Source organism: Myxocyprinus asiaticus, chromosome 47 (genome assembly GCF_019703515.2).
Source record: "Myxocyprinus asiaticus isolate MX2 ecotype Aquarium Trade chromosome 47, UBuf_Myxa_2, whole genome shotgun sequence".
NCBI classification, from domain to species: Eukaryota; Metazoa; Chordata; class Actinopteri; order Cypriniformes; family Catostomidae; genus Myxocyprinus; species Myxocyprinus asiaticus.
This window is the reverse complement of record NC_059390.1, coordinates 18,739,137-18,765,308: the sequence shown is the minus strand read 5'-3', so window position 1 is coordinate 18,765,308 and position 26,172 is coordinate 18,739,137. Positions and strand designations below refer to the sequence as shown.

General features: G+C 38.6%; 2 protein-coding genes across 4 annotated transcripts; both read right to left on the bottom strand.

Annotated features, from left to right (window-relative positions):
- Positions 1 to 4,598: 4,598 nt before the first annotated feature.
- On the bottom strand, positions 4,599 to 9,946 carry LOC127436760 (GRIP and coiled-coil domain-containing protein 1-like). 3 transcript variants are annotated; one of them, XM_051691110.1, is made up of 3 exons: positions 9,877 to 9,946; positions 8,273 to 9,413; positions 4,599 to 6,732 (listed from the first exon to the last, which is right to left on the bottom strand). In XM_051691110.1, the coding sequence occupies exons 2-3, from the start codon at positions 9,365 to 9,367 to the stop codon at positions 5,425 to 5,427; spliced, it is 2,403 nt and encodes an 800-aa protein (XP_051547070.1). In that variant the 5' UTR covers positions 9,368 to 9,413; positions 9,877 to 9,946; the 3' UTR covers positions 4,599 to 5,424. The 3 variants fall into 3 exon arrangements, with proteins under 3 accessions (XP_051547070.1, XP_051547069.1, XP_051547071.1); XM_051691109.1 differs by having other exon boundaries at positions 9,689 to 9,903; XM_051691111.1 differs by having other exon boundaries at positions 8,282 to 9,413; positions 9,689 to 9,903.
- A 7,979-nt stretch (positions 9,947 to 17,925) lies between these two features.
- On the bottom strand, positions 17,926 to 19,730 carry LOC127436771 (ragulator complex protein LAMTOR4). Its single transcript, XM_051691141.1, has 4 exons — positions 19,596 to 19,730; positions 19,383 to 19,463; positions 18,445 to 18,562; positions 17,926 to 18,341 (listed from the first exon to the last, which is right to left on the bottom strand). Exons 1-4 carry the CDS (start codon positions 19,596 to 19,598, stop codon positions 18,244 to 18,246), a joined length of 300 nt encoding a protein of 99 aa, XP_051547101.1. The 5' UTR covers positions 19,599 to 19,730; the 3' UTR covers positions 17,926 to 18,243.
- Positions 19,731 to 26,172: the final 6,442 nt, after the last annotated feature.

Sequence of the window (26,172 nt, the reverse complement as noted above, 5' to 3'; positions counted from 1 at the left end):
GCAATAACTTCAAATAATCGTATTCTGTATGACTTTATCAGTCTCTCACTTCGTTGTGGAGGAATTTTGGCCCACTCTTCTTTACAATGTTGCTTCAGTTCATTGAGGTTTGCGGGCATTTGTTTATGCACAGCTCTCTTAAGGTCCCGCCCCAGCATTTCAATCGGGTTGTGGTCTGGACTTTGACTGGGGCATTGCAACACCTTGATTCTTTTCTTTTTCAGCCATTCTGTTGTAGATTTGCTGGTGTGCTTGGGATCATTGTCCTGTTGCATGACCCAATTTCGGCCAAGCTTTAGCTGTCAGACAGATGGCCTCACATTTGACTCTAGAATACTTTGGTATACAGAGGAGTTCACGATCGACTCAATGACTGCAAGGTGCCCAGGTCCTGTGGCTGCAAAACAAGCCCAAATCATCAACACTCCACCATCATGTTTGACAGATGGTATGAGGTGTTTGTGCTGATATGCTGTGTTTGGTTTTCGCCAAAAGTGGCACTGTACATTATGGCCAAACATCTCCAATTTGGTCTTGTCTGTCCAAAGGACATTGTTCCAGATGTCTTGTGGTTTGTTCAGATGCAACTTTGCAAACCTAAGCCTTGCTGCCATGTTCTTTTTAGAGAGAAGAGGCTTTCCCTGGCAACCCTTCCAAACAAGCCATACTTGTTCAGTCTTTTTCTAATTGTACTGTCATGAACTTTAACATTTAATACGCTTACTGAGGCCTGTAGAGTCTGAGATGTACAGTGCATCCAGAAAGTATTCACAGCGCTTCACTTTTTCCACATTTTGTTATGTTAAAACCTTATTCCAAAATTGATTAAATTCATTATTTTCCTAAAAATTCTACAAACAGTACCCCATAATGACAACGTGAAAGGAGTTTGTTTGAAATCTTTGCAAATGTATTAAAAAAAAAAAAAAAAAAAAAAAATTCACATGTACATAAGTATTCACAGCCTTTGCCATGACATTCAAAATTGAGCTCAGGTGCATCCTGTTTCCACTGATCATCCTTGAGATGTTTCTACAACTTGACTGGAGTCCACCTGTGGTAAATTCAGTTGACTGGACATGATCTGGAAAGGCTAAATAAGGTCCCACAGTTAACATTGCATGTCAGAGCACAAACCAAGCCATGAAGTCCAAGGAATTGTCTGTAGACCTCCGAGACAGGATTGTATCGAGGCACAGATCTGGGGAAGGGTACAGAAAAATATCTGCAGCACTGAAGGTCCCAATGAGCACAGTGGCCTCCATCCGTAAATGGAAGAATTTTGGAACCACCAGGACTCTTCCTAGAGCTGGCCGCCCGGCCAAACTGAGCGATCGGGGGAGAAGGGCCTTAGTCAGGGAGGTGACCAAGAACCCGATGGTCACTCTGACAGAGCTCCAGTGTTTCTCTGTGGAAAGAGGGGAACCTTCCAGAAGAACAACCATCTCTGCAGCACTCCACCAATCAGGCCTGTATGGTAGAGTGGCCAGACGGCAGCCACTCCTCAGTAAAAGGCACATGACAGCCCGCCTGGAGTTTGCCAAAAGGCACCTGAAGGACTCTCAGACCATGAGAAACAAAATTCTCTGGTCTGATGAAACAAAGATTGAACTCTTTGGCCTGAATGGCAAGCGTCATGTCTGGAGGAAACCAGGCACCGCTCATCACCTGGCCAATACCATCCCTACAGTGAAGCATGGTGGTGGCAGCATCATGCTGTGGGGATGTTTTTCAGCGGCAGGAACTAGGAGACTAGTCAGGATCGAGGGAAAGATGAATGCAGCAATGTACAGAGACATCCTTGATGAAAACCTGCTCCAGAGCGCTCTGGACCTCAGACTGGGGCGAAGGTTCATCTTCCAACAGGACAACGACCCTAAGCACACAGCCAAGATAACAAAGGAGTGGCTACGGGACAACTCTGTGAATGTCCTTGAGTGGCCCAGCCAGAGCCCAGACTTGAACACGATTGAACATCTCTGGAGAGATCTGAAAATGGCTGTGCACCGACGCTCCCCATCCAACCTGATGGAGCTTAAGAGGTCCTGCAAAGAAGAATGGGAGAAACTGCCCAAAAATAGGTGTGCCAAGCTTGTAGCATCATACTCAGAAAGACTTGAGGCTGTAATTGGTGCCAAAGGTGCTTCAACAAAGTATTGAGCAAAGGCTGTGAATACTTATGTCCATGTGATTTTTTTTATTTATTTATTTTATTTTATTTTTTAATAAATTTGCAAAGATTTCAAACAAACTTCTTTCACGTTGTCATTATGGGGTATTGTTTGTAGAATTTTGAGGAAAATAATGAATTTAATCCATTTTGGAATAAGGCTGTAACAACAAAATGTGGAAAAAGTGAAGCGCTATGAATACTTTCCGGATGCACTGTAACTCTTGGGTTCTTTGCAGTTTCTCTGACCATTGCGCGATCTGACCTTGGGGTGAATTTGTTGGGACGTCCACTCCTGGGAAGATTGGCAACTGTCTTGAATGTTTTCCACTTGTGAATAATCTTTCTCACTATAGAATGATGGACATTAAATTGTTTGGAAATGGCCTTATAACCCTTCCCAGATTGATGGGTAACAACAATTGCTTCTAAGATCATTGCTGATGTCTTTCCTCCTTGGCATTGTGTTAACACACACCTGAATGCTCCAGACCAGCAAACTGCTAAAACTTCAGCTTTTATAGAGGTGGTCACACTTGCTGATGATCAATTAATAAGGGCATTTGATTAGCAGCACCTGGCTACTACTTAGCCTCTTAATTCCTATGGAAGCAGTAAGGGTGTACTTAGTTTTTCACACATGGATTCTCCATTTTGGCTTTATTTTTGTTAAATAAATCATGACACGGTGTAATATGAACAACAACACATGACATCTGAGGTTGTATTTACCTAATTTGAAGACCTGCTTAGGACCAGATGATTTTTATTATGTCCTGATATGTAAAACCATAGAATTCAAGGAGGGTGTACTTTCTTTTTCCCATATACAGTACTGTGCAAAAGTTTTAGGCACTTTTGAAAAATGTGAGTGTGAGCATAGTGAGGATGTCTTTAAAAATAATGCTGCAAGTTTTCATTTATCAATTAATGTCATACAAAGTCCAGTAAACATAAAAAAAAGCTACGTCTATATTTGTTGTGACCACCTTTGCCTTCAAAACAGCACCAATTTTCCTAGGTCACCTGGACACAGTTTTTCTTGGTTGTTGGCAGACAGGATGTTCCAAGCTTCTTGGAGAATTCACCACAGTTCTTCAGTCTATTTAGGCTGTCTCAACTGCTTCTATCTCTTCATGTAATCCCAGACTGACTCGATGTTCAGTGGGGGGCTCTGTGGGGGCCATGCTATCTGTTGCAGAGCTCACTGTTCTTCTATTCTATTCTATTTGCAAAAGGAATGTTCGGGAGTTTAAAATGTATATTTCCTACTGATACACTAAAGCTGAAGATATATATATAACCATCTTAAGACAAATGTTTTTGTGAAACATGTGCCTAAGACTTTTGCACAGTACTGTATATTGTAACTTTCTGTCACAAATGTCCCTCTTTTTTGTTTTTATAAACCTTGGACCTTATTTGTAAAGAAAGTAGATTTTTCTTAGTTGTGCCACAACAGTCTGTATTAACAGTTCTGAACTTTGCACTTTTTATTATTTTGTCTAAATTTGTGAACCACTCTGCACTTTTTTTATTATTATTTTGACTGTTTCAGTTAGTATATGTATATTCATTTTCTGGGGATCAGCCAAACTGGAGCTGAGAACATTTTGCACCTTATTAACGCAAGTTTCTGTGATTGCTCCTCCACAGACAACAGCTTATTTAGAGAGCTTGTTTAATTAGTTTTCATTTATTAAAATGGTTAAGCTTAATATTCAGTTGCAATTGATTAAAATGGTTGTAAACATAAATGATGCCACTGTTTCAGTTTTACTAAATATTTGTCTGTTTTTATAACTGGGACTATATTATAGTCTGTGTTTAAACAGATAAGCTGTAAGACTGTGTATAGACAGCTTGTGATGCTAAATTATATGTTAGCATTAGCTGTGCTTTTGCTTATTTAAGTGTGTAATATGTCCTAAAATTATGGAAGTTGATGTAAGGCCAAGCTATGCTTTTAAGGACAAACAATTGTATGGATATGGTGCATGCATAATGGGATTTATAAAAACAATTATATAAAAACAATAATGACTAAATATGGAATTAGCCACAACTGAATTTACTTTGTTTTCTGTATTTGAAATGTTACCTTTGATTATTAGCAGACACTTCACTATTGATTTATTTGTTAATAAAATCTGATCCCATCAGGTGGAAAGTGGCTAAATCAGGGTTAAATATTCAATCACATGAAAATATTCAAATACACATTGCAGATTGTTCTTTTTTTTTTTCTACTTTAGTAATAAACAGAATTTGCAATGAGTCAACCAGATCTTATGTCCATAGGATTATTCCAAATGCATATTATTTTTATGATATTACAAGGTATTTAAAAAGTATTAAAAAAAAAAAAAATCAGTGGTCTGAAATGGTAAGTTGTGTTTTGACTGAAACTGTAATGGAATAAAACTTGAAAATATGGTTTAAAATTGTTTGATTTGTATGCATCGGAGTGATGCATTTACAATGTTTCCAAGTCTAAGCAGAAGGTTAAAAGTTTTTAACTTATATATTTTATATATTTGTATTTTATTGTCCAATACAAAATCCATAAAATGCTAAGGACTAAAAAAGTTTTACCATCTTTTAAAATTAATTTACCATCACAAAGCTGATTATATTTAAATACAAAAGAAAATTAAAATCATCTGTAATGAGTTTTCTCACAAAATTGCAATATATTTACATTTATATAATGGTGGAACAGTGCAGTCATCAAATGCCCTATTATCTGTAATCTATATCATAAACCAATCAGCTCATGTCCTTCGTACCTCAGCTAAATCTTCTGGAGGTTTGCACACTCATAGCACATGTAAATTACAGCTGAAAGTTAATTGTTAATTTATTTAATGAAGGTAATGGACACTCCCTTTAGAAGCCCTGGAATTAGCTTTTTCCGTTAATGTATTTTTGTGTGCCCAACTCTCCCATGATTATACAGATTGAACACACAGTGTCAAGATCTGATATTTGTCTATGTATACTTCACACACAGAATTATTGGATAATGTGATAATTGTGCTAAAATATCCAATACTGTCAGTATTGGCAAATCATTCAGAAAATGTTTAAGCATCCTGTCATGCAATAGATGAAATACAGTGAAGTACAGAGCAAACTAAATGTTTTTTTGGTCTCACACTACAAACAAAACCATTGGTTGAGAAAATAAAATAATATTTCTCTCAGCAGAGTAGAACCATTATATCTTTTCTCTACTTTTGTTTGCTTCAACATTATCTCATCCCTGCCATCCACCAGCTGTGGGTATGCTGCTTCAGCACAGCTTGTTTCTCTTGAGGACTGAAGTGCAAAATGGTCAAAATAGCTGTGAGCGTCTGCTGACGTCCTCTTGTGTCATGGAGCGTGAGAAACTTATAAATGACATTCTTGAGGTACTCAAGATTGGCCCCATCTCTTCCCTGGTCCCGAATCTGCTTGTCTAGCTGGCAGCGAAGCTCAGCAACCTCCTCTTCATGCCTTTCGCCATTAGTGATCAGCTTCCCTTGCAGCTGGCGCAAGTCTTCCTCTAGACGATTCTTTTGTTTGCGTAAGGCAGAGGCCTCCACCTCTTTACGTGCCAATTGTTCGGCATACAGCAACAAAGTTGGCTCGTTGGGCCCAGCAAGTTTCAAGGCTTCAGCAATAATGTCACTTTCTTCTTGTACTTGATCACCCTCCTCCAGGTCACTTCCTTCCATCACTGTGTCATTATCTGCACCATGCCTCTGATGGCTTCCGAAGCCGATCAACGCAGCAGCCCGAAGCCTCTCCAGCTCGAGGTCTCTTTCTGCCAGCAGGGCCATGGTGCGATCTCTCTGTTTGTGCAGCTCTTCCTCAAGCCGCAGGAAGTTCTCCCTGTGTTGAGCATTCAGCTTCTCAACTTCCTGTTTGTGGGCCTGCTGGAGTACTCCAAGCCCTTGTTGATGCTCTTCCAGGTCTCGTTTGTGCTGAGATTCTGCCTCATCGGAGAGGATACGAAGGTTGATGTACTTCTCCTTCAGCTCAGCCAGCTGGTCACGTGCTTCCTCTAACTCTTTGGCCTGGTTGCCATCTTTCGTGTTCTTGTTTTTAAGAACACCTTGTGCCCTCATTTTGTAGCGCTCAAACTCTTCCCTCAATTGCCGGAGCTCTTGCTGGTAGTGGAGTGCTGAGGCCTTCTCCCCTTCGGAAACTTCCTGGTCCCTTTCTTCCTCCACCAGCCTCTCAATCTCTTGGTCTTGAGATCTTTGTGCAGCCAACAGCAGTAACTTCTTCACCTTCTCAAACTTGTATTTTAACACCTCTACGTTCAAGTTAGCATCATCAATGTTGAGATCAGAGGTCGTTGACCTGTTGACTGCTGCGATGGCAAGGGTTTTGTTCTCAGTGTCGAGTTGAAGGATGCGTTCCCGTAACCTCTGAGCATTCTGTTGGTCCTTCTGTCTGGCCTTCTCACAGGCACCCAGCAGTTCCGAGAGCTCAGATACTCGCTCCTCAAGTCTGGCCACTCGTGCCTCCTCCATTTGCGCCTGTTGTCTTAGACGCTCATCTGCCTGTGCCGCCTGCACAGACATATTACACCAGAGAATGAACATTTAGACCATTATAAATGGATCATGCCACGGTCAAACTACATTTTGCACTCCATTCACTTCCTTGCACACACATGCGAATGCAGGAGACTCAATTTTGCATTCCACTGCACACCAAAGTTCAAGTTTGGTGAACTCTGACCAGCAAATTAGTATTACCAGAAGACATCTGACCAATAGAAGAACAAAAGGTCACACACTGACCTCTTGGCTCAACACAATGAATATGAATTCCAAAGCTGCATGTTTTTATTGTTGCAGGAAAGTGAGTAGATGGCAAATTTTAACATTCTGAATACAATATTATTTGTTATTTGTGATTTATTGTTTATTGAAACAAAAAGCTTTCGAGCCTGACATTCTGTCCACTGCAGTACTCAAATGTTTTTTGCATGCTCATAGTCTAGTGCGAACGATGCTTAAGAAGGTTAAATTGTTCTTAAATTGTATAAATTAACTGGCAAAACTAATACATAGATCTATAAATCATGTATATAGATTTGTAGCCAATTCTATTTGCCTTTTAAATTCCAATTTAACTGAGTTAGCAAAAGGGATGCAGAATTGTAGTTCGAAATAGAAGGATGTTAAATTAAAATGTTGAATTAAGTTGAAGAGTAGTTTTTAATGATACGTTTCATTATTAAGTATGAATTAGCTAACTCATAAACATATCATACCACAACATATGGGGTATTTCCTCAAACATTAGATGATAATAATAATTAATGATTTAAAGACAACCATTGTACATTTAATATTATGCATTTGACATTATATTTAATACATTAACTTACATAATACATTTTATGGATTATAGCATGATGGAAGAGCACTTTAATTCCCAGATAATATACCCCAAAGTGTTCAAAATGGAGACAAACATTAACATATAATCAATAGATCAAAATTTTGATCTTGACTTTTGTGTTTGTATGTAAAGTATGGAAATAATGTTCTGGACATTTTGTGCTTAATAGCTAAATTAAGTCTTGATGTCGATGTCAAATCAGAGTCTACATCTGATTTGTATTGTACAAATGGCTAAATTACAAATTTAAATAATTTAATATTTAAATAACAAATTCATCATGAAATCGTTAAAATAATTAAATTAATCATTATCACTAAATAAATCAATTAATGTCCCTTGTATTTGATTTTAGCACTAGTTTGCGTTCATTTTAGCATCATTTTTGGGTTGATTTTTCATTGTAGCACAAGCTTTGTGTCATTTTCAGGGTTACGGACAACACGCCAATGACAATCAATGACAGTGGGCATCCATAATAAATATGCAGAATTGGTCAAAATTGATGATGTAATTAATTGTTTAGGTCACAAACTCAGGTTAAACTAACAAAATACCTCTCTTGTGTAACACTCTGTGACATTCTTTTAAACAGTAATTTTTCCACAGCCCTTCTAGAAATCTAGTAACTACACATAACACATGTAAATTCTGAAAAGCAACACGTTACTTTTTTTTTACTGCCATGTGAAGCTGTACCTTTCTGACCTCCTGTTGAAGCTGCTGATTGAAGTGAGCTTTGAGCTCTGCAATCTCTTGCTGGAGCTCCTCCACACGTGGGTCGGGTTTGCTCTTCTCCACCTCTGCCGCTTTCAGGCTCTTCCTCAACACCTCCTGTTCCTGAGTGATCTCTTTCAGCCGCACCTCGTAAACTAGCCCTTGGTCTGCTGCATGCATTGCTGCAGCTAACGTGTCTCGAGCATCTTCCAGTTTGAGTTCTGCATCCTGTCTCAGACCCCTCTCCTCCTGCAGAAGTTTCTGGAGCTCTCGGAGCATGTGCGCGTGGTCACTCTGCTCTTGCGCTCGTTCATGCTGCTGGGTGATGACACGCGCTTTGCTCTCCGCCAGTTGTTCCTGCAGGCTCTGAAGCTCCGCCTGGTGCTGCTTCTGATCTTCCTCCATCCTGGCCTGTAGCTCCTCCAGTTCCTGCTTCATCTTCCGCTTGTCCACCTGGAACGAGGCCTCCATTCTGGACTTCTCTTGAGTGACGGTGGCCAAGGAACTGGTCAGGGTGGACAGCTGTGTCTTAAGTTGGATGACACGGCGATCTGCGTCCACTGCAGCGATGACAGCGGGTGGCGGCTGTTCCACACATCCACTGCTGCTGCTGCTCATGCCACTCTCAGACCCGCTTGCCGCCTCAGATTGCTGGGGTAAAACGGCAGCTCTATCTAAAGCGCAGCTTTGGTCCTCTTCTCTTAGATCTCCTTTAGTGCTGTTGCTGGTCACACTGGTTGCTGTATCAGCAGAGGCTGCTGTGTCCAGGCTGTCTTCACTGTGAAGCGAACAGCGGTCATCACCGAGGTCAGATGCCAAATGTCGTTCAGTGTTTCCACAGCTTTCACCAAGGGACAGGTTTTCACCTCGCTGGCTTAGGTTTACCTCCTGAGAAATGGTAAGTACCTTGAGGCTGGCTTCCAAGGCCTCCTTTTCCTTAAGTAGGCTTTGGTACGCTCTGACAACATCTTTGAAGCGTGTCTGATACTTCACAAGTTGTTTCTTCAGCACTTCGATGGTTTCAAGCAGGTCATTCTTGCTCGGGCCTCCACCGAAGCTCATCCCAAACTTCTCCATACTGTCACTGTTAGTCAAGTGTCATACTTGCAGACAGAAAACACACCTGTAGGGCAGCAAAATAGCAACTTTATGACTACCAAGAAAGCAAAGCAATAAAAAATATCCAGTTAAGAATTATTTCACAACTATTTGAAGTTTATTTATGAAAAGAAAGCACTGGCCAAACAAATAATTATTATGATAATAAAGTTACTCTAATACAACCAATAAGGAGGCAAATAATCATTTAGAAGCTGACTTTAAAACTTTTATTATTTTGTGTCGGCGAAACCAATATTGTTCTCTTTGCCTTGTATTTTAAGGTAATATTGGCTTTACTTTTCCTGCTCATTTCATTGTTTGTAGGCTCATTCGTTAGCAAGTTGGAAAAGTGACAGAAAATTGACACATAAGAGCACATGACAGTTAGACTTAAATGCATTGCGAATAAAAGTTGAACTGCAAGTGCCTTTGGCTTCGTAAACTATTTAAATACGTGTATTTAGCGACAGAAAGATCGCAATTGCCTGAATACGTGTCCTGTTTACTTCCTCTCCTCTGTCGTCTCTTCCGTCTTGGTGGGGAAGTGACGTAACGTCTGAGGAAAAATGAAAAGTTTGAGAGTAAAAACGAATGTACATACTACAGACCAGATTTAATAGGGCTTAACTGTTCAAATGTGTGTCAATAATCCCATCTTTGAAAATATACTTCTAAAAATACAAAATTAGAGCTGACAATATTTTTCGTGGGAATCAACATTATGCCACAAATGCTGCCGATTGAGCTGAACTTGTATTAAACCCGGAGTATTACTTTAAACAAATTTCTTTCTTTTTTTCTTTTTCTTTTTTTAAATTTTTTTTATTGACAATATGCCTAATTACGTGACAATTTTCTTTTACAATGTCAAAACAACTGTCAATATACAAGATATATCAATTTACTAAAAATGTAAGAAAAAAAAGAAAAATAAAAAACAAACAAACAAAAAGAGACAGGTATAAGATAATCACATAAAGAACTTAAAATCTTTACATAGCGACCTAGTGCGCTTTGCTTGACTATTTTTCAAACCAAGAAGTAACTCAATATAATGTTCCATCTCTATCTTAAATAACAAAATATTGGTTTTTCCTTTAGCCCATTTTTATTTATGTATATGGTATTTCCCCATAGTTAGACTTAATAAGAAATAATTTAAAATAATTATTAAGAAAGGCCATATTTGCTTGTAATCCTTGGATGTTAAAATAAAATAAAAAATACATATTTTTCAGAAAAAATATTTTTTTTATCCCAAAGACTAAATAAAAAATAAAGAAATAAAGAAATAAATGTACAAAAAAAAAAATCACACTTAGTATCAATGTCAGAATGAAATCTTCGAAAAAGTGTTTTAACAGGATACACCAGATGAATTATTTTAATATTTCCAATCAATGCAATCAAATCTTGATTGTCAGAATATTCAAGGCGATATGGGGCTGTAATCTGTCAGTAAATTCCTTATGAAAGAGTTATACCACCTCCAATCTGTAATATAAACTCAATAATATCACTAAATATATCCCCAGTGTCCTTATTCAAATATCCTTTTAAAAGATATTAAACCAGATGGAATAGCATCAAATACTATATGGTATTCTTTGGGAATTTTTGGAATCTTGCACCTATGGAGGAATTCTTTCCACTTTGGAATTCCACTTTCATTAAATAATTGTCTAACAAATACAATGCTGTTATCCACCCATTTCTGAATATTTACAGTGCATCCGGAAAGTATTCACAGCACTTCACTTTTTCCACATTTTGTTATGTTACAGCCTTATTCCAAAATGGATTAAATTCATTATTTTCCTCAAAATTCTACAAACAATACCCCATAATGACAACGTGAAAGAAGTTTATTTGAAATCTTTGCAAATGTATTAAAAATAAAAAACAAAAAAAATCACATGTACATAAGTATTCACAGCCTTTGCCATGACACTCAAAATTGAGCTCAGTTGCATCCTGTTTCCACTGATCATCCTTGAGATGTTTCTACAACTTGATTGGAGTCCACCTGTGGTAAATTCAGTTGATTGGACATGATTTGGAAAGGCACATACCTGTCTATATAAGGTCCCACAGTTAACAGTGCATGTCAGAGCACAAACCAAGCCATGAAGTCCAAGGAATTGTCTGTAGACCTCCGAGACAGGATTGTATCGAGGCACAGATCTGGGGAAGGGTACAGAAACATTTCTGCATCATTGAAGGTCCCAATGAGCACAGTGGCCTCCAACATCCACAAATGGAAGAAGTTTGGAACCACCAGGACTCTTCCTAGAGCTGGCAGCCTGGCCAAACTGAGCAATCGGGGGAGAAGGGCCTTAGTCAGGGAGGTGACCAAGAACCCGATGGTCACTCTGACAGAGCTCCAGCATTTCTCTGTGGAGAGAGGAGAACTTTCCAGAAGAACAACCATCCCTGCAGCACTCCACCAATCAGGCCTGTATGGTAGAGTGGCCAGCTGGAAGCCACTCCTCAGTAAAAGGCACATGACAGCCAGCCTGGAGTTTGCCAAAAGGCACCTGAAGGACTCTCAGACCATGAGAAACAAAATTCTCTGGTCTGATGAAACAAAGATTGAACTCTTTGGCTTGAATGGCAAGCGTCATGTCTGGAGGAAACCAGGCACTGCTCATCACCTGGCCAATACCATCCCTACAGTGAAGCATGGTGGTGGCAGCATCATGATGTGGGGATGTTTTTCAGTGGCAGGAAATGGGAGACTAGTCAGGATCGAGGGAAATAATGAATGCAGCAATGTATAGAGACATTCTTGATGAAAACCTGCTCCAGAGCGCTCTGGACCTCAGACTGGGGCGAAGGTTCATCTTCCAACAGGACAACGATCCTAAGCACACAGCCAAGATAACAAAGGAGAGGCTACGGGACAACTCTGTGAATGTCCTTGAGTGGCCCAGCCAGAGCCCAGACTTGAACCCGATTGAACATCTCTGGAGAGATCTGAAAATGGCTGTGCACTGACGCTCCCCATCCAACCTGATGGAGCTTGAGAGGTCCTGCAAAGAAGAATGGGAGAAACTGCCCAAAAATAGGTGTGCGAAGCTTGTAGCATCATACTCAAAAAGACTTGAGGCTGTAATTGGTGCCAAAGGTGCTTCAACAAAGTATTGAGCAAAGGCTGTGAATACTTATGTCCATGTGATTTTTTTTTTTTTTAATTTTTTTTTTTATAAATTTGCAAAGATTTCAAACAAACTTCTTTCACATTGTCATTATGGGGTATTGTTTGTAGAATTGAGTTGAATTAATTTAATCCATTTTGGAATAAGGCTGTAACATAACAAAATGTGGAAAAAGTGAAGCGCTGTGAATACTTTCCTGATACACTGTATATATATGTTTAAATGTATGCTTTTATGTGGTAATAAACAAGCAACCAGCAGAGTAGAAGCTGTTTGTGAAAATTATTTAATTTACTTGGAATTTTACTAATCTTTAACTAACCAAATTAGTTAAGATACTTTTTTAATAATGTGTAGTCTATTTCTCCAAATAAGATTCAAAAGATTTGTATCCATTTCTTTCGTCATCAGGGGCCTCTAGGGAACCCGCTGGATAAAGCAGACGAGATAAGCAATCAGTTTTTGATAAAATAGTTGTACCAGATATTGGCAAGTCTCTCATCACCCATAAATTAAACCTAGATTTAACTTTTTGAACATCAGGTTGAAAATGTAACTGACCTCTCTCCTTTTCATTTTTGCAAATATTGATTCTTAAATATGTGACTACGTTCCATACCTTCCAGTAGTTCACAATTTTTTAGGTCGAAACAAATTTCGACATCAGCGATGACAAAAGCGGTGACGTCATCATGGATCCCACACTAGATGTGCCATGTGTGGCAGTCAGAAGAGAAGCTCCAGTTTGACTGACAGCTCTCAAATCATCGCATCGCCAAGGTTTCTAAAGTCTTTCTTTAGTTTCACAACCAATTTGTGGGCATGGGTCTAACCATTTCGTCACTGTTTTCTAAAGTCTTCGGCAAGACACAGATGTGGATATTAATGGGTGTTTGTTGTCATAGAAACTGCAGAGATGCTCCACAGTACTTGATTGATGTCAGTTAATCACATATGCAAATTTCATCACCTTTAACCTTTAGATATGTGAGAGCTTTACATTTGACATTCATTTTTCATACAGACATCGATTGTCAGAGACTTTGAGCCTATAAAAGGTAGGCTGTGAATATCCTCTCTCTGTCCCATTCAGTGAATTAACCATTTTGTTTGTATGTTTTCAGTCTATAGACAAAAATAATTTGATTCTAGAGCTGTCATTGTCTGTTATGAATTAATAATACCTATGTAATTATACTGTCATTGCTGAAATATCACTGTAGAGTGATAAAGGGGGAATTTAAGTAAATTCAACACTAATAGATGGTTCTGACCACCATCCTCTGAATCCTGGCTCAGTTTTGTCCCTTACACTCTCGTGAGATCATATAGTTGGATTTAAACACAAGTATATAATTTAAGTATATCACTTCAAATTTGTTTTACAAAATAAACTTGTTGCAGTGGAACTGGTTAGTTCTTGCTCTATCAACATTTTGCATCTAGTGTGTGTGTGTGTGTGTGTGTGTGTTTTCATTTCACTTTGTATTTCATTTGCAATGATTTTAGGGCCTTGGATTGCTGCAGCTTGGCAAGACATGAATCGTCCCACCCACACCCAGTTTTTCATAGCTTATACTGTTGTATGTGCTCCAGCTTATTTATGAGACACTGATAAAAACTTGACCCATATACTAAGTGAGGAGATTAAAGCCACTTTACTCTGAGTAATTTATCTTTTTTCTCTGCATTTTCTTCAGCTGGTCCGGATGCGGTTGGAAAAACAACTATCCTCTACAAACTGAAGCTAGGAGAAATTGTAACCACCATGCCAATGATTTTTCCATTTCCAATGTTTTGTAAGTGCCATTCTAGAATCTGAATTAAGATGATGAATGGACCTTTTTTTTTTTTACTTCATTTTTTCTTGACTAAACAAAGATGAGAAATCTAAAATCAAAATACAAGCTGCCTTTTTAACTGTTTGGGTTTGCTGTCAGCATAGCTACACTGTGAATAAACAAGCCATGAATGAACCACTGTAGTCAAAACAGATTTAAAGGTGCACTCAATCATTTGTTCCCCATTAAGAAAGTTTTACTCCTAAAGAAATTAATTGTAATTTTTAAACATACTGTATGCATAAAATTATGACCACTAAAATGAGATGAGGACTCTAGTCGTATCAGTAACCTTATAAAAGCTGTTTTATTCTACATGGGACAGGGTCGCCCGGGGGCTGCCATTTTAGAATCACATGACCATCTGAATACTACCCAATGCAATTTTCCAATGTGTTAGCAGGACAGTTCATATATTAGGTTTCAGCCCAGCTTAAATGCATATTTCCGGTTTCATTGGCCCTCTTCCATCCATGCTGATTTTCTGTTTTTGCAGGGTCTTTGAAGAGTCTATAAATTCTGCTCCCTGCCAGTAGGTGGCGATATGCACGAAGAATGCGAATCGCCAAAAATAAAAGAATGTGAAATTGGAGATTCATGGAAAAAAAGGACTTAAATATTGATCTGTTTAGCACCCAAACCTATCATATCGCTTCTGAAGACATGGATTGAACCACTGGAGTCGTATGAATTACTCCTAGTCTGCCTTTATGTGCTTTTTTTTGGAGCTTTTTGAAGTTTTGAAAGTAGTACATAAAGTTTCAGTACTGCTATTACAAATATTGTGAAGTTAAGCAAACTCTCTAAGCCAGATTGCATTTATATCCCGGCAGTGTCATGTTCAAGCCACATGTGCAACTCAAGAAACAGGTCTCTACAAGGGTCTGGGCAGGTTATCCAATGAACTATCAAAGTGCTGAGTATGGAGAAAGACTATGAAGAACAGGACCAGAATGGAGTAGATTTGAGGAACTATGAAGTAACAGAGAAATATGAGATGCCAAAAAGAAAACCTTTCGAAACGTTCTGCGCCTGCTGGTTTGAACCTGTCGTTAAGTACTTTGCAATAATATCCTATTCTGAAGCACTTTTCTGCATTTTCCTTCCCCATTTTCATTGTGATAATTTCCAGATATTTTAAAACTTCCTTAATCTACCTTTTAGTCATTATGGCCTTTTATTGTATTAGTTGCATGTTTGATAACTATAAAACAATTATGACAGTGTATGGTTGTTATTATGGTGACTATGTTATGAAATATGCATATTTTGGGTTAAGACTGGGTGTGTTGGGGTTTAAAGCATAAGGAACTTGGGAATGATCTCAAAGATTAGGCATATGATTACAGAATACCTCTCATGAAGCATGTCATTCCAGAATTCAACATAAGAAGATCAGTTTCATTATTTAAATGAAGGACTTAAAGCCTTTTCAAGGCCTGTTATGATGCAATCAGTATGCTGTTTTATTTCCTACACTTTAAATGAGCTGTTGCCTGTTGCAGATCAAACCAAAACATTTTGGTAAGTATTAAATGAACATCCAATCTTATGGCAGCTCTGCTGTCAGACAAAATCACTTTTGTCAATTCAAAAAAGTTCTTCCTGTATGTCTCCCTAAAAAAAAAAAACACTTCAAATACTCAAAACACATAGATCTATTTTAAGTGTTAATAGAGACCACACTAATAAAAATGTTAAAGCTAAACTTTGTTATGCAAATGTAAATCACAAGCCTCAATGGCCATAGTGAAGATAACATTTCTAGTAAATATAGTATAAAAAAATAAAAAGGCTGTAGCATTCAAAAACTTTTGTTTTATCAATAATCATACTTAAAAAAAATAAAAAAAAAAAACACTTTGTCACATACGTTTTGGTTTATCGCAAAAGAAATCTGCCCTTCTGTTTCCATACAGAAATGTGTATATCGCTAACTGTGCATTTCGCCTCACAGATGTACCTAATTCCCCAAAGTTTTGGAGAGAGTATTGAGACAACTCACTGAAATTATCCAGCTTACTGTAATTTTAATTTCACAAATGCAGAGGAATTGCAGTCAAAAGGGAGCTGTTGCCCTTCTGATAGGACTGTATTATTGGTTCTGATGTTGTGCCTATCGCAGGTTGCCACCGGTTCCGTCCCAAAAGCGATTCGTCATGGCTCTGTTCAAGCTGGCAACCCGCACCAAGTAGTGGGGAAACTTTCAGACTTAGCATAAAGACCATCCATCGATGTGTATATGCTGTGTGCACAGCTATTAAAGAAAAACTGATGCGGTGTAATTTCAGGGTTTACATATATGATACATTCCTGATATTCAGTAGACTTTTTTGAATAATCATCTAAAGCATTGCCATCATAACTGCATTATGTCCCGCATATCTGTCCAGCAACTTTTAACAACCAACTGAACTTGATTGTCATCTAAAATTAATTTTAGCATCATAATGCAATTTACATTTTCTGAAGAAGCTCAGCAAATGTGATCCAAGGTAAAGAGGGTTAGATTTCAAATATTTAAAAGTTTTAAAATGTTAATTGCTAGTCTTCTGAAAGTGAACTCAGCATTGGACAAATAGTTCTGATATTTTATAGTCTTGAAAAAAAGTGTAGAACATTCTGAGAATGTCATTCAGCCAACTTTTTTCGTCTACAGGTTAAGGCTAATTTAAGTTTGTGTAAAGAAAAGGCAAGTATATAGGCCAAACAATATTATTTTTTCATTTGGTAATTTTTTTATTTATTTTTTATTTAATGCTTTATTCATTTGGTAATTTATTTAGCCTAATTTAATACAGGGAATTTTGCTGGCATTTTTTCAAAAGTATAAACAATAATTTTATCAAATTAGCCTATATGTTAGTGTTCCAAAAAAAGCACACTGAAGCTTTTCTCCTAGTATTGTGTATTTATTTTTAATTTAAAACATCTTTGTGCACAGAAATAATATGTTTTTGTATTGTGGGCTAATTCCATGACTGCCATCTATTATTTTGAATGGTGTGGAAAAGCAACTTTAATAAATAAACTGATGGCTATCACGATTAAATTAATTGCAAAGAGTGGCCATTCATTCATTCTCCATTCTCAATGTCGATGACAGGTGCATTATACAAGATATTTGTGTTGGCACTCCTGGAAGTGTCATGACGCAGATGTGTTTGCAGCATCGGATCTGTGCAGGTATACCGTTAAGACCAATCCATAACAGTACAAATAATGCTTCACGTACAATAAATTGGCTTTCAAGGATGTATACCGTTGTCATGATTAACAAGGGCTAACGATTGGGGTAAATTCATTTGACACTACATTTTTGCGTTAATGCCAATATTCTCGACAAAAATTGTTTCCAAACCAGTTTTTCATGACATTTGAAGTATCGATATAGAGTTTATGCACGTGAGTTAAATGGAAAAATATTATGTTGACACTTGCGAAATTTTTGTGATAATTTGCGTTTCCATCAGCTATATCAGTAACTTTCTATGCGCTACACTTTTTGTCGCAAAAAAACCCTCGGATGGAAATGTAGTTATTGACTTGTCTTTAATCATACATCAAAAAGACATCACATGTAGCCTGTAACCACAATCTCAGTCATTGTAACTGTACAAAAATATCACATAAGCTAATTCTTGTTCAGGTCAAATACACCTGAGACCACCAAAGTCCCAAATCTGTGAAATGAAGTCTTCTTGCAAAAGCAATAGGATGATTGTGCTAAACATCAGATGGTTGTAATGGCTGGGTCATTTCCATGTGAGGGCACCATTTTGAGCATGTGTGTGTGTGTATGTGTGTGTGTATGTGCATGTGTGTTTAGAACCAGTCTATATTATAGTCTCAACTAGGCAGTAACAGGTTCCCGTTGGTTGTTGTGCCTTTTGACTACAAAAACTTTCTGTCCGGAGATGGTCACAGCATAAACATAGTCTTCAAACATCACTGTGAACAAAACCAGACAATAACATCAAGACTTTTAAGTGATGGCTTTATGCAGATTTTGTGGATGGTCGAGCTTAACTATAACAGTGTGCATGTGTCTCACCTGACATGCGTTTGAAAGGGGGGTCAGCTGTCCCATGCAACCTGAAACGACAAGCTGTTCGGACCATCTGCATGATCACTCCTGCTGTGTGCTCGTCATTCTCCAGCTCTCCAGCAGACTATAAGAGAACAAGAGACAATTTACAATATAGTACCTCTGAACTTCCAAATTAACAGCAATGGACAATTTTCACACTTCCAGGTTTTGGAACGCGGAAGTAAGCGAGTGCAGGGTAAACTTTGAAAGTGGTGAATGGGAGACCACGGCAAATATAATTTATTTTCAAATATATATATATATATAAAAAAGAGAGTGGTGGATTACGACAGTCAGAAGAGAGAGGACAATTTACTATCACTCTCTCAGCAACTGTATTAGAAACCACATTGCATCTCTGGTAACTAATGTTTTTTTTAACTAATTCCAGGACAGGGTCAGAAATGAATGCCATTCAGAAGCAATATGATAAGTGATATGAGAAACAGGTCAATATTTAAGTCCTTTTTTTACTATAAATGTCCAACTTGGACCAACTCCAACCAGCAAGAGGCAATATGCACGAAGAATGCGAATCACCAAAAAAAACGAAAGAAGAAGAACGTGAAAGTGAAAGTGGAGATTTACAGTAAAAAGGACTTAAATATTGATCTGTTTTTCCACTTCGACCTATCATGTCGATTCTGAAGATATGCATTTAACCACTGGAGTCTTATTGACTACTTTTATGCTGCATTTAGGTGCTTTCTCTGAGTTTCAAAGTACTGGCCAGCATTCACTTGCATTGTATGGACCTACAGCGCTGAAATATTCTTCTAAAAATCTTAATTTGTGTTCTGCAGAATAAATAAAGTCATACACATCTGGGATGCCATAAGGGTGAGAAAATAATGAGACAATTTTTGGTGAACATTAATCCCTTTAAATGTTTAATAACTCACCGCAAGTACACCATCTTCACTAATAACCAAATATCCAATCTGGTCGGGTATTCTTTCTAAACCCTGGGTCAGAGCTGTGGTCTGCAACATAAAAGGTAATGAAGATATAAAACACTGACTGGTCATCTGTCCAATCAATCCACATAACACTTGACAATAAAAACATAAACGTTTAGAATTGACAAATACATCTAAACTAAAATGTGTGCTTACCATTTTTAGGCAGTACAGATGAAGTTCCACTGTTGTCTTCCTTCACCTCCCGTCTCACGTGACCGACGAGCAAGTGTCGCGTATGTATGGCGTCATTTCAGGCGGAGACGCCTTAAGTGTTGTTTTCAAGCATATTTGAGAAATACATTAATAACGCTCTATTTTGCAATTTATGAATATACCATATTGATAAGTACCCGCTAAATTATAAGGATGTGGCCAATAATGACCAAATTCTCACAGTATTTTAGCTTCGCTCGCTAATGAACACACACAATCTGACTTGGGATCAGATTCCCTGTCATAACCATTAGGACTACGAGCGTCAAGTACACAAGCAGGACCGATCCCAGATCAGCTGACTGAACAAAGCGCTTACAGTCTAGTCAAATCGGAAGTGCAGGAGTCAGCTGATTAAAGCATGTGATCCTGGAGGACGGGAAAACATTTAATCCATTCTGTCTGATATTTGAGCAAATATAAGAAAATTCGCAATGCCTGGAAGAGGGAAATTAATCGCCGTTATAGGAGATGAAGATACATGTACCGGATTCCTCCTCGGAGGGATCGGAGAGCTAAATAAAAACCGAAAACCCAATTTCTTGGTGGTGGAGAAGGACACGAGCATCACAGAGATAGAGGAGACTTTCAAGTAAGAGTCAATATTTCAAATGGCCTTATAATTTATAATACACATACCAGTTATGTAAATGATGTATAAATAAAATTTTTCCCTCATTAAGCGTATATTTGTAAGGACAAGATTTATGTGGCTCCTTTGCACTGTTTCATTCAAAAGTATATTTTATTGTAAATAAATCTAAGTTTTGTTGTATAGATATGTAAATCAAAATATAAGACATTACTTTGATTCATATGCGTCTATATGTGTATTTTATATGATGCTCTTCTCTCTGGCACAATAAGGCGCCATCACATAAGTCCTCTGTGATATTATACTGTTATTGTACAAGCTTGGTTTATTTATTTATTTATTTTTATCCCTAAAGCAAGACCAAAATATCTTACTGTAACTCCTCCTAGAGCTATCAAGCTACAGCCACCAAATGTGGCACAGACCTTCAGACTGTTCTGGAATAGTGTGCTATGTCTTTTCTAACTGATCAGACGTACGGTTTTCGCACAGCGGATGATCAAAAATCGAAAAATCCCATAGATTTACCTTGACAGAATGTTTTAAATGGGCCAGCTTAATGCTTGGTAATTCAGACTCCAACTTAAAAAAAAAAAATTAAAATATAAACAAACCCACAAAAGGCCTTTGATCTAAAGTCTTTCTAGCAAGTCAGTCCACTGGTGGCCATCTTTGGAACGCTCCCTGGAAGCTATTTCCAGTCATGCCAGTGCAGCTCCTCTCTACTTGAATGGGGGAACACCGAAATTATTATTATTCTTGGGGATTTTAACAAAGCAAATCTCACACGTGAACTGCCCAGATACAAACAGCACATTACATGCCCAACCAGAGACAGGAACATACTGGATCATTACTACACAACAATAAAGTATGTATATTGCTCTGTCCCTAGAGCAGCTTTGGGACTCTCTAATCACTGTCTGGTGCATCTTCTTCCAACCTACAGACAGAAATTAAAATCAACAAAGCCAGCAGTATGGACTGTAAAGAGATGGACCAGTGAAGCAGAGTGGGAACTACAAGCCTGCTTCGATTGCACTGATTGGAGTGTTTTTGAGGCTGCAGACACCAATCTGGACGAGCTCAGAGATACTGTTACATCATATATTAGTTTCTGTGAGGATATGTGCATTCCTACTAGGATTTATTTAAAGTTCAACAACAACAAACCGTGGTTTACAGCAGAGCTGAGGCAGCTTCGTCAGGCCAAAGAGGATGCTTACAGGGGTGGGGATAAAGTCTTGTACAATCAGGCCAGGAACACACTGAACAAGGAAATCAGAGTGGCTAAAAGAAGATACTCTGAGAAGCTGAAAAACAAGTTTTCAGATAACGTCCCTGCATCAGTGTGGAGTGGCATGAAACAACTCACAAATTACAGGACTCCTACCCCCAACCCTGTGGTGGACCAACAACTGGCTGACGACTTGAATGTGTTCTACTGCAGATTTGAAAGGCCCAATCTCACACCCCACACCCACTCTGACCTTCACTTCACACAAACACCAACACCTCCTGCAACCCCCCTCCTCCCCCCTCCTGCTACTCAACCTGCACTTAAGATCTGTGAAGATGATGTGAGCCGCATCTTTCGAAAACAAAAGACGAGGAAAGCTTCAGGCCCAGATGGCGTCTCACCAGCGTGTCTTCGATCCTGTACTAACCTGCTGGCCCCCATCTTCACACAGATCTTCAATAGATCACTGGAGCAGTGTGAAGTCCCATGCTGCTTCAAACGCTCAATCATTATTCCTGTCCCAAAGAAACCAAAAATCACAGGACTTAATGACTACAGACCTGTCGCCCTGACGTCTGTGGTTATGAAATCATTTGAGAGACTGGTGTTGGCCCACCTGAAGGACATCACTGGACCCTCTCTAGATCCCCTTAAATTTGCTTATCGAGCAAACAGGTCTGTGGATGATGCAGTCAACATGGGATTGCATCATATCCTGCAACATCTGGACAGACCAGGGACATATGCAAGGATCCTTTTTGTGGACTTCAGTTCGGCTTTCAACACCACCATCCCAGCTATACTCCAGAATAAATTACACCAACTCTCTGTTCCCATGTCTATCTGTCAATGGATTACCAGCTTTCTGATGGACAGGCAGCAGCTTGTGAGACAGGGGAAATTCACTTCCAGCACCTGTACAATCAGCACTGTTGCCCCCCAGGGATGTGTGCTCTCCCCACTGCACCAATGACTGCATCGCCAAGGACCCCTCTGTCAAGCTCCTGAAGTTTGCAGATGGCACCATCATCGGCCTCACCCGAGATGACGATGAGTCAGCATACAGAAGGGAGGTTGAACAGCTGGCTGTCTGGTGCAGTCAAAACAACCTTGAGCTGAACACGCTCAAAACGGTGGAGATGATTGTGGACTTTAGGAGGAACACCCCAACACTGACCCCCCTCACCATTCTAAACAGCACTGTGGCAGCAGTGGAGTCATTCAGGTTCCTGGGCAGTACCATCTCACAGCACCTGAAGTGGGAGACACACATTGACTTCGCCAGCTGAGGAAGTTCAACCTGCCACAGGCGCTGCTGATACAGTTCTACTTAGCAGTCATTGAGTCTGTCCTCTGCACTTCAATAACTGTCTGGTTTGGTTCAGCTATGAAATCAGACATCAGAAGACTACAAAGGACAGTTCGGACTGCTGAGCGGATTATTGGTTGCCCCTGCCCTCCCTTCAAGAACTATAAACTTCCAGAGTGAGGAAAAATCACTCTGGACCCCACTCACCCTGCCCATTACCTTTTTGAACTGTTGCCTTCTGGCCGACGCTTCAGAGCTCTGAGCACAGAACCGTCAGGCACAGGAAAAGTTTTTTCCCTCAGGCTATCCATCTCATGAACAGTTAAATTGCCCCATTGAGCAATAACTCTGTGCAATACACAGTTTAGTCTTTTTTATATTTATTCAACACATCCAACCTCATCTGCCATTTCATTCCTCCTGAAGAAAAAACAAAAACAAAAACATTTGCGCTGTACATAACAGATTTGTATTTGCACTGTACATAACAGATAACAGATTTGTATTAGATTGCACTACGTATGTGTGTATGTATGTGTGTGTATGTACGTATGTGTATAACTATTTTTTATTTTTTATTATTATCTTTGTCTTGCTGCTGTTTTTGTATTGTTGTACACTGGAAGCTCCTGTCACCAAGACAAATTCCTTGTATGTGTAAGCATACTTGGCAATAAAGCTGATTCTGAAATCTCAAAAACGGTTGGTCAAGATTTCGATCAAAAAGCATAATTCAAAACAGCAGTAAAATATGACAAAACTGGTATCATAAATTTTGCTTCTTTACCTCATATTACACTAAAAAACGAAATTTTCCTGGCTTGTATAGCTAATGCACATGTGGGTTCTTGAGTTGATTGATAGGCGATGTATGTATCTAAAAGGTGATTGGCTCTTTTACCAGTAAGATGGGACTTCCTTTCTACATCCATTGACCGTTGGGCGCTAGAGCCCCTTTGTTGGGTGTTCCAATTTCTCCCATTCATTTAAATAGAAGTGGTCTGCTAAATAATCTCTGGTTTGATCTGCTTTAAGTTGCTCTATCAACCATCTATCCATCCATCATCTACAGTAGTGATGCACTGATACCAATTTTTCTCTTCCGATTCGGAAAATTTCAGTATCGGCCGATACCAGTGTTGTTTTTTTGCATAATCAATTTAGAATATCTTTACATTATTGTGTGGAACTAATTGAGAGTACTCTTTAATATGTAAACACAAACCTCTAACTACACATTATTTCAATATAAATGTATAGCTTATTAAGAAACACTTTATTATTAATTAGTGTATTGGATAATGTAGCAGCAAAAGTAACAGTAATTCCAGTCTTCAAGTCTTCAGTAGAAAAGAAACCAGTGTTTTATTTATTTATTTACTTTTTCCAAAACTGTTTCAACTTGCATCTGGACTTTAAAGGATTCAGATCTCTTTTTTTGTTCAATTTAGTTGTACAGGTGCATCTCAATAAATTAGAATGTCGTGGAAAAGTTCATTTATTTCAGTAATTAAACTCAAATTGTGAAACTCGTGTATTAAATAAATTCAGTGCACATAGACTGAAGTAGTTTAAGTCTTTGGTTCTTTTAATTGTGATGATTTTGGCTCACATTTAACAAAAACCCACCAATTCACTATCTCAAAAAATTAGAATACATCATAAGACCAATTAAAAAAAACTTTTTTAGTGAATTGTTGGCCTTCTGGAAAGTATGTTCATTTACTGTATATGTACTCAATACTTGGTAGGGGCTCCTTTTGCTTTAATTACTGCCTCAATTCGGCGTGGCATGGAGGTGATCAGTTTGTGGCACTGCTGAGGTGGTACGGAAGCCCAGGTTTCTTTGACAGTGGCCTTCAGCTCATCTGCATTTTTTGGTCTCTTGTTTCTCATTTTCCTCTTGACAATACCCCATAGATTCTCTATGGGGTTCAGGTCTGGTGAGTTTGCTGGCCAGTCAAGCACACCAACACCATGGTCATTTAACCAACTTTTGGTGCTTTTGGCAGTGTGGGCAGGTGCCAAATCCTGCTGGAAAATGAAATCAGCATCTTTAAAAAGCTGGTCAGCAGAAGGAAGCATGAAGTGCTCCAAAAGTTCTTGGTAAACGGGTGCAGTGACTTTGGTTTTCAAAAAACACAATGGACCAACACCAGCAGATGACATTGCACCCCAAATCATCACAGACTGTGGAAACTTAACACTGAACTTCAAGCAACTTGGGCTATGAGCTTCTCCACCCTTCCTCCAGACTCTAGGACCTTGGTTTCCAAATGAAATACAAAACTTGCTCTCATCTGAAAAGAGGACTTTGGACCACTGGGCAACAGTCCAGTTTTTCTTCTCCTTAGCCCAGGTAAGACGCCTCTGACGTTGTCTGTGGTTCAGGAGTGGCTTAACAAGAGGAATACGACAACTGTAGCCAAATTCCTTGACATGTCTGTGTGTGGTGGCTCTTGATGCCTTGACCCCAGCCTCAGTCCATTCCTTGTGAAGTTCACCCAAATTCTTGAATCGATTTTGCTTGACAATCATAAGGCTGCGGTTCTCTTGGTTGGTTGTGCATCTTTTTCTTCCACACTTTTTCCTTCCACTCAACTTTCTGTTAACATGCTTGGATACAGCACTCTGTAAACAGCCAGCTTCTTTGGCAATGAATGTTTGTGGCTTACCCTCCTTGTGAAGGGTGTCAATGATTGTCTTCTGGACAACTGTCAGATCAGCAGTCTTCCCCATGATTGTGTAGCCTAGTGAACCAAACTGAGAGACCATTTTGAAGGCTCAGGAAACCTTTGCAGGTGTTTTGAGTTGATTAGCTGATTGGCATGTCACCATATTCTAATTTTTTGAGATAGTGAATTGGTGGGTTTTTGTTAAATGTGAGCCAAAATCGTCACAATTAAAAGAACCAAAGACTTAAACTACTTCAGTCTGTGTGCATTGAATTTATTTAATACACGAGTTTCACAATTTGAGTTGAATTACTGAAATAAATGAATTTTTCCACGACACTCTAATTTATTGAGATGCACCTGTAAGACATCAGTCCATTTTTCATTCACACAGTTATTTTTTGGAACACATTCAACTTAAATATTGTTATAAATTGTAAACAAATACTAATGATGACAATAATAATACATTGTTATTAATATTATTATTATTTACTTTTTAATTTTAAATACAACAGTAATATATTTAAATCGTGCACTTTTTAAACCCTCACGCTTTTATTTTGACATTGTAAACTATCCAGGAAGTCCAGTATATGTCTGTTTGTAGGCAAGTTCACAGTAGTTTAATTCACTTCTTATTCAAATTCTGGTAAAATGCACCTCCGGTGCCGTTCTAAATGCATATTATAAGTGAA